The sequence below is a fragment of the Chaetura pelagica genome, unplaced genomic scaffold (genome assembly GCF_000747805.2).
Source record: "Chaetura pelagica isolate M959 unplaced genomic scaffold, ChaPel_1.0 scaffold40, whole genome shotgun sequence".
NCBI classification, from domain to species: Eukaryota; Metazoa; Chordata; class Aves; order Apodiformes; family Apodidae; genus Chaetura; species Chaetura pelagica.
In genome coordinates this window covers 953370-966395 of record NW_009952160.1, presented here as the reverse complement: position 1 = coordinate 966395, position 13026 = coordinate 953370, and the positions used below count along the sequence as shown (strand labels likewise).

The window sequence follows — 13026 nt, the reverse complement described above, 5'->3', positions numbered from 1 at the left end:
TGTAAAATAATTATTTTTCATCTGAAAAATGGAAGTAATATATTTCTTCTACCTTCAGTGGCCTGAGTTGTTAATTCTGACTTATAAGCACAGAGAAAAAAAAAATATTTTTTTCTTTTTACTATTCCTAATGCACATGAAACATCAACAGAGATCATCTTCAAAACTTAGCAGAGATTTTTTCCAACTTCTGGCATGATACCACAAAAATAAAAAATAAAAAAATAAAAAAATAAAAAATCTCGCAGCATTTTTTAACAAATTTTAGAGGCTTTATTAGATAAAAATATTTTTGGTTGACTTGACAATGATTTATAATGTTAGTGAAGTTTATTTAACCAAGGCTCTTTGTCAAAATGCTTTTAAACTGAGATTATTAAAATATAGTTTAGCTGCTTAGAATAAGTTGAGCTTCTGCTAATTTTTTAGTTAGGGGGTGCATTACATAGAATGCTTCATCCTTTCATATTATATCTGCCATTTATAGTCTTTAAACAGAAAGAGTGGAGCTTTTCTATAGATCACTGAAAAAATACTGCTTCTGTTCTTAAAACAGAATTATTTATTTCCATATATCTACCACCTGTTAAAATACAGTGGTGTTACCTTCTTTAATTATGTTTTTTTTTTCAGACTGTTATAAAGTTACCCTCTTACCCCACACTGCCTTTTTTTTTTATTCCCATGTGCCCATGGTGTTGCTTTACTCTTGCACGAGATCTCTTCTGAGGGAGAGAGGAGCTTATGGACAGAGAGGACAATGTGCCCAGTGCTAGCATGATGATTGTATGGGAAGAGCACAGTACAGCTCCTTACCCAGACAGTTTCTGCAGTGCCTTTGTTTTAGTGAAAAGATATAGTTGTCTCTTTCCTGTAGACAGTGCAGCAAGGATATCTGCCTGGATGGCCACAAACCAGGCATGTACAGTTCAGGAGGTTCCTCCAGTGTGTTAATGATAACTTTTTGTCTCAAGTGGTAGAGGAGCCAACAAGGAGAGGTGTACTACTGGACTTAGGTCTGACAAACTGGGGGATAGTGGAAGATGTTAAGGTTTGGGACAGCCTTGGCTGTAGTGACCATAAGACAGTGGAGTTCAGTATCAAATATGGTAGGTAGGGAGCATCTAGCAGGGTCACAAGCTTAGACTGCAGAAGAGCTAACTTTGGCCTCTTCAAGGAACTGCTTGGTGAAATCCAATGTGATAGGGTACCAGAAGGTAGCGGGGCCCAAGAGAATTGGTTAAGATTTAAGTAGTGTTTGCTCCAGGCTCAATATCAGAGCATCTCAAAGAGTAAGAAATGAAGAAAGATAGTCAGGAGACCTCCATGGTTGAGCAAGGAGATACTGAATAAACTTAAGTGGGAGAAAGAAGTTAATATATCATGGAAGAAGGGGCTGACCACTTGGGAAGAAGACAAGAATGTTGTCAGAGGTTCGAAGGTTGTAGGGATGCAATGAGAAAAGGTAAGGCCTCCTTAGAATTATACCTGCCGAAGTAGGGCAAGGACAACAAGAAAGGCTGAAGTACATTGGAGGCAAAAGAAACATTAGAGAAATGTGGACCCACTACTGAATGAAGTTGGTGCCCTTATTGTCACCAGGGGATAGAGAGAAGGCAGAGTTACTGAATGTCTTCTTTGCCTTGGTCTTTAGTGCTAAGGCCAGCCCTCAGGAGTCCCAGACCTTCAAGACCATAGAGAAAGTCAGGCAAAAGGAAGACTGCCTTGGTTGAAGAGGTTTGAGTTAGAGACCAAGTAAATAAACCGGACACCCATAAATCCATGGGCTTCCATGGGATGCACCTCAGAGTTCTGAGGTAGCTGGCAGAAGTCATTGCTAGGCCACGGTCTGTCATTTTTTAAAAGTCCTGCAGAACAGTCCTGAGGCTTGAAGAAAAGCCAGTGTCACTCCAGTCTTCAAGAAGGACAAGATAGAGGACGCAGGTAGCTACAGACCAGTCAGCCTCACTTCCATCCCTGGAAAGGTGATGGGACAACTTGTTCTTTGTGCCATCTCAAAGCATGTGGAGGTAAAGAAGGTATCAGGAGTACTCAGCATGGATTCACAAAGGGGAAGTCATGCTTGACCAGTCTGATAGCCTCCTGCAATGGCATGTCGGGATGGTTAGATGAAGGAAGAGCCATGGATGTGGTCTGCCTTGATTTCAGCAAGTCTTTCAGTATCATCTCCCACAGCATCCTCGCAGTGAAACTTGATAAGTGTGGATTGGATGAAAGGGCAGTGAGGTGGATTGTGACTTGGTTAAAGGACAGAGCTCAGAGAGCTGCGGTAAGTGGGGTAAGTGGTAAGAGTCTAGTTGGAGACCTGTGTCTAATGGGGTCCCACAGTGGTCTTTACTGGGCCCAGCCCTGTTCAATAGATATATTTAATGACCTGGATAGAAGGACAGAGTGAACCCTCAACAAGTTCATTGGTAATACAAAAGTGGGAGGAATGGCTGACACACCAGGAGGCTGTGCTGCCATCCAGCATGACATGGACAGGCTGGAGAGTTGATCAAGGAGAAACAATTAAATTCAACAAGGGCAAGTGAAAAGTACTTCATCTGGAGAGGAGCAACCCCGTGTATCAGTAACAGGTTTGGGACTCGCTATCTGGACAGCAGCTCTGGGAAGAAGGACCTGGGAGTCCTATTGAAAAACAGGCCTCCCATGAGCCAACAATGTGCCTTTGTGGCCAAGAAAGCCAATGGCATCCTGGGGTGCTTTAAGAAGAGTGTGTCCAGCAGGTTGAGGGAGGTTCTCCTCCCCCACTACTCTGCCCTAGTGAGACCAAATCTGGAGTGTTGTATCCAGTTCATAAAGCATAATGAAGTACTGGAAAGAGTCCAGCACAGGGCCACAGGGATGATCAGAGGAACGGAGGATCAAACCTATGAGGAAAGGCTGAGAGAGCTGGGCCTGTTTAACCCAGAGAAGAGAAGACTGAGGGGGGATCTCATAAATGCTTATAAATATCTAAATATCTCTTTTCAGCAGTGTCCAATGATAGGTTCAGGGGCACTGGGCATGAGCTGAATCATAGGTGGTTCAAGCTAAACATAAGGAAAAGCTTCTTTACAATGAGACTAATAGAGCACTGGAACAGGCTCTCCAGAGAGGCTGTGGAGTCTCCTTCTCTGGAGACATTCCAGACCCATCTGGAAGTGTTCCTGTGTTACTTGCTGTAGGTGACCTTGCTCTACCAGAGCAGTTGGACTAGATGATCTTCAGGCATCCCTTCCAACCCTGCTGACTCTGACTTTATAGCAGGTGATTTTTCTTTAGATACAATCATTATACATTTAACTAGTGAGCATTTTACTATTCTATAAAATTTCAACAAACCAGTTCCATATGGAGTTGAGATAGAATCACTTCCAAAATGTCAAATGATTCATCTCAAAAAGTAAATGTACAGTATTTTTGTTGCCCAGTAGTGAGAGAAGTACAGTTCATTAAGCCTGCAGTAGTTGTGCAGTTCTGAACATTCAAAAAGTTGTCCAAAGAATACATTGAAGAGCTGATTAGAATGTAATATTTCTCATGAGAAGAATGAGGCTTCACTTTCATGTTTCAGTATAAAATTGTCCTCCACATGTGGTTCCAAGTAATTCTGTGAAAGGTAGCAAGGAAAATAGTCAAAAGAGATTTCCTACAAATAGTATACATTAGTTTTTCAGAACCTTTTGCAAGAGTTTTAACCTATAAACATTCTGAAAACAACTTCATTTTGTGTATGCATGTTTGTGTTTTGGTTTACTTTTAATAACTTTAAAATGCAGCATGGGGATAAACCACGACAATGACCACCCAGCTTGTGCAGATGGTCTCCATATCATGTCTGGAGAGTGGATTAAAGGACAGAATCTTGGGGATGTTTCATGGTCTCGGTGCAGCAGGGAAGATCTGGAAAGATTTCTCAGGTATATCATTCAATAGAAGGAACTCTTACTGCACGTCATTTGCAGCTAATTGCAGTTAGTTTCTGGAAATAACAAGTTTTCAGTATTTTTTACTACTTCTGCAGAAATTTTGCATAATCCATCAAATAATTGAAATCATTATGAACTGTATAATATTTGACAGACTGATTAAAATCTGTTTTCAGCAATTATTAATATTTTCATTTAATACATTTTCATGCCTAAATGTGTATGATTGAACTTATATATATTTATATATGTAATTTATGTATGTACATATGTTTAAGTATAGTAATATACTATGTATTGAAGAATGTTGGACACTAAATTACTTACCTACATTATGTAGATTCTCTCATCGGTGTGTTGCCATTCAATATCAAACCATGCAGTATAATTACATTGTTAATTTTTAAATAGAAATTTACTATGAGATATTTACTGGAGAATGGTATACCTAGAAATCAGATTAAACCATTTAGTTTTACTTTATGTCTCTTAAAATGGATCTGTTCTCTAAATCTCTATTCCTTTATTAAGTTTATAAATATATCTGTTGAGAATTTACTTGCAACACTTAAGCAATCTTCAAAAGGTCTGCTTTATGACACTGACATAATTAATAATATTTAAGCTAGATGTATCAGTCTGACACATTTGTACTGAATCTAGACAGAAATCCAAACCGTTACTTGGTGCTTTAAGAATTTAAAGTATGTTGAAATATTTTTTCTTCAGCTTTTAAGAAAATTTGGATATCTGGCTCACAGCTCAGATATGGATGTATTTTGAAATGTGTATATATATGTATATGTGTATGTATAAGTAAAGTGATTACTTTGAAGTCCTGCTGGATCAGAAGATGAGAAGACTAGCCTACATATATTTATAAAGCCTATGTATTACAGACTTTCTGCTTTTAATAATTGTTTACATCTCTATCAAAACTTCAATCAGGTAGAGTAAAATTTACACTAAAATGTCCAGTGTTTTTTTGAAATACCTATTACAGGTGAAAAAACATATTGTCTTTTCCTCAAATGTTCTGTATCAGAACCCATCATTAACTTGTATCAAGTAAACCATATTTAATTCATACTCTGTCATTTCTCTGCATGACAGTCCAATACTGATGAAAAAAATCTTATGAATCCACCTTTTTCTCATGTCAAATAGATGTTTTAAGTCAGCATGACAATCAGACTGTTTAGGATTTCTCAGCATATGAATCTCTGCATATTGCCAGGTCAAAGGCCAGTAACTGTCTGCGACAGACAAATCCTAAAAGCCTCAATTCTGTGATTATTCCCTCCAAACTCCCAGGAATTATGTACACGGCAGATGAACAGTGTCAGATTATTTTTGGACCCACTGCTTCCTTTTGCCAAGAAATGCAGGTAAGGATGGGGGTTTACTTCAGAAAATACAGGTACTAACTCATTTTTCTGGGAGACATATTTTTGTGCGTGTATTTGAGAGAAAGAGAACATAGTACCTTTGAAACAAGAAGTTCACACTTCATTCTTCAAAGTTAATATGAACCTCTTAATTTGTTTGTCTTGTAAAGCTTGCTTGGGATCTCAGGACATCCTGAATCGTGGTGTATCATGTCATGCCACTGTTTTGTTGTTAGAAATAAAAAATGTGATAGTGGGAAGTCACCTTGTTGCCATGAATGGAGTATTTGCAGTTTATTCTACTTTATTCTATGCAGATTTTGTGTGTAGGTTCCATTTCATTATGTTTTGGGAATTTAACTTCCTTATCTGACTTCAGTAGGGCATGCTGTGCCTGTTCATAATCTGAGGGAGAACAATGGTGTTAGCTGGACTTTGTGCCATGTGCACTGCCATAGCAATAGTAATTCCAGTACTTAAGTGAGTTTTTTGATATTTCTTCATGCCATTGCATAAAACAGTGCCACTATGTACTGAAAAGAGAGATGAACAAAATTGAGGAGGTATTCATAATTTTACGGTCTAGTACTAGTAGGCATCTGATTGAAGAACCTTAGGCTCTGGGTACTGGTATCTAATGGTCCATTTACAATAATTGTCAATAATTTTCTCCTCTTCTGGTGTTTTCTGTTTCAGAGGACACATTTCAGCTAAATCACTTACTGGCCTTTTTTCCCCACTTACTGGATCATTACTTTATATTAAAATGGTTAGTTTAAGAAAACTCCTATTACATATTAATATTAGGATAACATTGTAACTTAAATCCAAAACCATATGAGCTTGCATTGAAGAAGGAACCTAGAAATGAGACAAAATGATACAAAAGGCCAGTGGTCTTTTCAACTATTCTTTTTTTCTGAGAAACTGCAATTTAATTTTCAGTTTTCTTCATAAAGCAAGTCTGTTCCTTGATAACCTTGTGGTCTTTGCTGTAAGAAAAAGAGAACTTGAGAACAGTGTCTGAGAGGACAGCAAGGGTGAGAACCTTCTGTAATTGACAAAAATCTACTACAAAACTGTTTACCCTGAACTGGGACTCATATAAGGAAATACTGAACTTTAAAGTTCCTGTAATGCATCTGTAAGAGCTTTGAGCCTATTAGAAATCACATAAAAATAAAAGACACCAACAACAGAACTGAGAAAATCTGTTGAGGGCATTGGGGCAAAAACGAAGTTCTCTAAAGCTCCACTGCCACATCCATGAAATCACCTTGATGGTTTTCCTCTGTGTCCTTCTGCTTGTAAGTATAATTTACACTCTGACCTTTCCCGCAATAAAAAAATCCAATCAATTTGATCCTCAGAGTGTAGACCTGAAGAGCTTGTTAGAGCAACCTTCTTTTGTTCCCTCCTTTGGGTCTTTAGTTTAGCTCTTCTATTAGGGATTTTTACAGTATCCTAGTTCATTAGATAAGATTTCTATGGTGAAAAAACTCAGAACATAGCCCAGGGGGTAAGAAAGCTATCCTGATCTTACAGATTTCTCCTATGTATGAAGAGTAAGAAAAAAGATTAAGTTAGGCTAGAAGCAAGCCACATAAACTTTCCATAAATCCTTCATGAGTTCTCATCGATGGACTGTGCAACACCAACATTGTCTAACTAGAAAATGCTATTAGTATCCAATTTTTATTCCCCCTTTGAAATACAAGATTGTTAGATTGAAATAACAACTATGTTGTGTTTAGCCTACCAAATAACCACATTTTACGTATTATGAAAATTCTTCAAAGTTCACTGCATTGATTGTGCAGATTATTGTGGCTGCCACTAGGAAAGTCAACATTTAGAATGCTTTTCTGATTTGAATACAGTATTTAATTAGCTATGGTATTAATTTATTAGAATAACTATTTTATTATCCATGGGTAATCACTGAATTTTCCATGAAATCCTAACTACTTTCTTTTGCCTCCGTATATTCTCTTCCATTCTGCCAACAACTGGCAGTTTAATGTGGCTACTGTCCACAAGCCAGGAAGTGAAAGAGAAATGTACCCTTTGAAGTGACATTTAAATTTCAGTGAATCCAAAAATTTATATCCCAGGATTTCTTGGATACACTTTCTGAACAGTTCATGCACTTCACTGTAACTATGTAAAAGATAGATCATGAGCTATGTCACAGTCTTTCATTTTTTTGTGACTGGAAGAGAATTGGATGACTGGACTTCCACACAGTCTTTGACATTAAGCAAATGTGTTTCATATATAGCAGGTATTCAGCAAAGGAAACAATTGAGTAATGATGGAAAATAATTTTATTAATGATCTACATCATCAGTGGTACAATTAATGGTGCATTTCTGCTGAAATGTGATTTTCTGTAAGTGTTATTACTGAGTAACACTGTAGATTAATTTACAGTCACATGATGTGGCAACCTCTGAGAAATGCTGCAGATACCAATCATTTTTCCTATCAAGAATTCCTCTTTATAATTTAATGGCTAAAGCAAAGGACTGAAGGGACCATTGAAGGCCTACTTCTGTCTTTTTCTAAGTGAGTCCCTCCCACTCCTTTTCATTAATGGTATCCAGACTTTATTTTCTCCTCTTGATCTTTATTTCAAAGCCTTTTTTTTTTGTACCCTAAGCAAAATTTATAGAGTTTAAGAAAAGCGTGAGTGGATCTCAAGAGTATAAGATTTATACCGTGTCACCATGCTTATCTTGTAAGGCAGCCAAGTTTGCTTTTATGCTCATGATGTCTCACACAAGAATCAATTAGACCCTAACATTCCTTCACAATAACAGACATTAAGATCATGGCACAGAAGTAGTTCTTGATGATTAAATGTGATTGTAGAACTTGACAACTGAATGTAATAGTTGAGCTATTAAATGTTGGCTTTTAAGATTAAAGTCCAGGATGCAAATGTTATCTAGTCAATTTCCACTAAAACAATTTTTGTCATAACACAGCTGTGATCTTTGCAAGGAACTAAGAGACTGGTTACATTTCATGATGTTTTTGAAGGCATTACAGGGAAAGATCACAATGAAAAGACAGAAAATAATGGAAATATTATAGCCCTGGCGAAATACATAGCCTCATCTCCACCATCACACTTCAAACAATCTTGACTGCACAAATGCAGTTCTGAAATGCTGTATCTGTCTCTGGTCTTTCCTCTCAGCTGAACTTTCTTTACAGAAATTTTTGTGATTGGGAAAGCAAAAAGGATCCCTTTGATGCACACAGACCTGTATAACTCTTTTATTTTTATCATTGACAAACCCAAAAAACTGCTGTTTCTCTTGCACATTGTGCACTGTGACTTTCATGTTATATTTTACTAGCTTTTGCGGTTAAAGACTCACAATAAACACATTCTTTCAGAAAAACATACTGTGTGTGTGCTTAGCAGCATCTTGTTTTCCAGTGTAAACACACTGGTCTGTTGTACAGATTGTGAATAATCTAATATTGTGATCTCCAATAAATACTACTTCCCTTAGCTGGTCTAAAAAACTAGTGGGTGTTGAACTATGGCCATGTTAGATAACTAATAAGTCTCTGTGAACATTAACACCTATCCTGATTTATACCAAAAGAAATTTCTCCCCAGAGGAAACTGGGCTGTTACTGGGACTGTGGACTCGGGCACCTCCATCAGCTGCCGAGTCCAGTTTGGGAAACTTTTTGGCTGGGGAGTAATTACCAACTGAGTAGTGCTGGTTCCATATTTATGTATTTGTAAATATTTTAATGTAATTCAGCTTCATTATTACTATTAATGTTTATTGTTTAATTAAAACTATTCTAGGGTTTTTTTCCAACCTTAAAGTCTCTGTCCCTTAACCCCCTTGGAGGTCACTGATGGTGTAACAGAGCACATCTGTTACACAGTTATTGGCTAAAACAGTTACATATATGTAATTATATGTAACTGTATTTAGGAAAAAAAAGGATACAGTATAATCTGTCAGTTGATATGGAGGCACTTTCTCATGAACATTATACTCTGTCTCATCTACATTGTGTTCCAAGACTGCTAAGTGTAGTTCTTGGCTCTGAAGTTATTATCTTAAGGTGCAGTTAAAAAAAAAATGAATCTTTCTCCCTTGAACATGAACAGAAGTTACAGTTTAATATTTCAAAAATGCTTGTTAAAAATTAGCCAGAAACGGGAGTTCTGTATCTATATTTTAGGATACACATAGGCTAACTGTTGTCTTGTTAGTTCAGCTTCAACATGAAACTGTTGCACGACAGATTGGGAATGACTGCTGCCGTCCTATCTCGTTTCTGTGCAATGCTTCAAACCTCTAAAATATTTTTTTGAAAGCTGGTGTTACAGACATTTACACATGCATGATTCCCACTGGAATTGTCCTGCTACTTTGTTCAGACACAATCTTTTGTTCCATTATGTTTCTGATGCCATAAGATTGTTTTCAAGGTAGTGTACGATTTATCACACATTTTTCATGCATGGTGTAACAGGCACAGAGACTCTTACTGGGTTTACAAATGTATAAAATAATTTAAGTCTTCTGGCAACCCGATTTTCAAAGAAATGTAAGAAGAACAAGAATTTTCAAAGAAATAAAAGATAAAGATCACCTTTTATTCTCCCTGCAACTTGTCCTCTTCCTCTGATCCTTCTTATTCCTCTTTAGGACTGCTATACATATTCAGGGGTAAAATCAGTCTGAACATGCAGAACAACATTCAGTCAACAATTGAGCTCTATGTGCCCTCTGTTCACTTCCATGCAGTTTACCATTAAGGGGGGAGAAAGATGGCGAGGAAGATGAAGTCGTGACTGAATACCATGAGAGGAGTACTTTTTAGAGCAAAATAGGGACAGTTGCCAAGAAATTTGAGGAAATGTGAGATTCAAAGCTGTACATCTGAAGAAGATAAAATGAATTTGTCCTGATGGTTAAGAGGGACAGAACAATCAATTTTTGTTTTAATTTCTAAAATTCACTATTAACTAGTACCTCTCTTACTCTTCCAGAGAAAAATATTTCATTATGATTTGTTTACTTTGTGACTTTGTTGCTGCTATCTGCAACATATTTGAGATGTTTCTAGAGGATGAATGAATTCTAGAGTAATTATGAATCATTGGAAGACTGTAAAATAGCAGCAATCAGTAGGATGGTATGAACAAGATTTGAAAGTCCTAGAGAAGCTTCCAGGTTTCTTACAAACACATTGTTACAAAACTTCTGTAAACATAGTTCTGTGTAGCTGCACAAAGACTCACTAGTGCCTGTGTATAGAAATCATGTTTATAGACTCATTTTAAAACCTTGCGTTTTGTTGCTAGTGGCAGTGCTGTTTTTCTCCCTTACACATAAAATTAATGAGCACTAAATAAACGGAGTAAAAATATGAATTAATGTTAAAAAAGATTCCCAGAAAGCTCACATCTCTTTGTCTCTGGAAGAGCGCATCTATGCAGTGGCTGCTTTAAATCATGAGGCATAGCTGTCCCTTTGTGCTTTATCAGATCTGGCATATGCTAGGACTGTGACCCTTAGGGTTAGACTTAAGAGGGTCCTTCCCCAACTCTGTCAAGACAGCAACATGTCTTGTTCCACATGTTTGTGATTAGTAAAAATCTATGTAGACTCTACCTACTTTGTTTTTTTCTGCATGTTTAGTCAATCTTTAAACATACATCAGTACGATCAGATTGGTGACATTATGACATTGTTAGTAGATTCCATGAAGAACGTATTTTACAATAGAGATTTTGTTCTTATATGCGTGTGTTTGGTTTTCAGCATGTCATCTGCACTGGATTATGGTGCAAGGTGGAAAGTGAGAAGGAATGTAAAACTAAAGTGGATCCTCCAATGGATGGAACAGACTGTGAAACTGGAAAGGTATGTTTCTAGTGGAAAAGCAATATAAATTATATTGAACACATAGCAGTTGAAGAAACAATTCAAATAGGTCTTCGTACTTGTTTAAAGTTATTGCTTACCTTGAGTATCATAAAAATCATACATACGTAGTTGAATGCGTTGTATGTTGTGTATTATAAAATATATAGATATAATAAAAAGTACATTTCCCTAAAAACTTTTTTTAAAGTTAGCAAAACCCAAAAATGTTTTAAATGTTGTAATGCTATTATTTAAGAGAGGAAACTAAGATCGACTCAACAGTGAAAACCAATTTAAAACTGTAGGTGAGGTGTAAGCTCATCAGACAAGGATTAGCACAGACACTGCAAGTAATGGAAGTATGTTCTAAAAGTGACGAAGACCTTTAACGACTGCATTAAAGACAAGGGTTTTTTTGTTGTTGTTCAAAATTTGACCCTTCTTTGTTAACTTTATCCATTAAAAATAGTAATTCACCAATATTTCAGACAGCAAAGGGAAATCAGTAAGATTACCGATGTTAATGGCATTAAGTGTTCATTGTCTACTTGTAGCCTTATTACTTTGCAATTACTGAAATGTTGTAACACATAGGATGGATACTCAGCTAGTGTAAGTTGATAAAGTGCTAGTTTTTTCAGAGTTACAATGGCTTATACTGGATATGGACTTAGGTTACAGACCATAACAATAGTGATTGAATAGTTTTTGAGTGAGAGATTACAGTTGTCCTGGGAGACAACATATGCGTACAAGATTATTGAGGTGATTATTATTATTAAAATAAGTGGCAGAAATTCTTTTGACATTCTCATCACTAGCTTTTTGAGGCTTCCATTCTCTCTTTGAATACAAGTTGTGAATAAAATCTTATTTTCTCTAATACTTATATTCTTCTATTGGAATTGTCACTGGATAATCAGTGGCAATCAGTTCCTGCTGTTTATGTACGAACTGCAGTAGCAAACCAAAAGCTCCTTAAAACGGTCCTGAACACTGTGCTGTGATCATTCATACTGTTTCAGCTGGAGGATGATCCCAGCTGTGGGTTTGTGCTGGATGCAAAAGTGCTTTCCTAGGCAGTGCGCACTCTCAAATGAAGGGCATAGCATGGTCTGGGGACTTCTTCCAGCATGCTATTTCAGGAGGCATCCTTCATGGGGAATGAACTTGTGCGCAAGCTCATGGATGAAAGTTCCACGTGCTCCTTCATCACTGACCAAAGAAAGGTGTCTAGCTGCTGCATTTGCTAGGATAGAAAACAAAGCTATGGGGAATAGGAAAAAAAATTACTCAGCTGAAAAGGATATATTGAACAAAATGTTTCTGTTGTGCTTCCCATGTGCTTGTGGAACAGTGAATTGTTTTGCATATGCCTTGATTTATTTACCTAAGAGCTGAATTTTCACCTAGTGGTGTAAGGCTGGAGAGTGTATCAATCGGACCTCTTTCATGGAGCACGCGGCGGGGGAGTGGAGCGCGTGGGGCGCTTGTAGCCGCTCCTGCAACACTGGAATCAGCAGCCGACAACGCAAATGCTCTGGGTAAAGACAAGTTCAGGTTTCCATTGGTGTTCATCAGAATTTCCGAGCAGAATTTAAATCTTAAAAGTACAGAAACCCATTAAGATACAGTTGTCCTATACATAAGCAATAATTTTTAAATGAATACTGAAGAACACTTAAGAGAATAGATATTTGATATTTATAATGGCATGATAACACTATATTTCCTCTTTTCTACTTCTGTCAAATGTGTAGTTAATATTTTTGGGACAATATAACTCTC

The 13026-nt window shown here is 37.0% G+C and overlaps 1 protein-coding gene across 1 annotated transcript in view; it reads left to right on the top strand.

Annotated features, from left to right (window-relative positions):
- Window positions 1-13026, top strand: part of ADAMTS19 (ADAM metallopeptidase with thrombospondin type 1 motif, 19) — a 128517-nt gene that overhangs the window by 72593 nt on the left and 42898 nt on the right. Inside the window, exons 9-12 of the mRNA XM_010007225.1 lie at window positions 3786-3926; window positions 5173-5323; window positions 11134-11235; window positions 12652-12782. Coding sequence (XP_010005527.1) covers window positions 3786-3926; window positions 5173-5323; window positions 11134-11235; window positions 12652-12782 — 525 coding nt within the window. The remainder of the gene's footprint in view (window positions 1-3785; window positions 3927-5172; window positions 5324-11133; window positions 11236-12651; window positions 12783-13026) is intronic.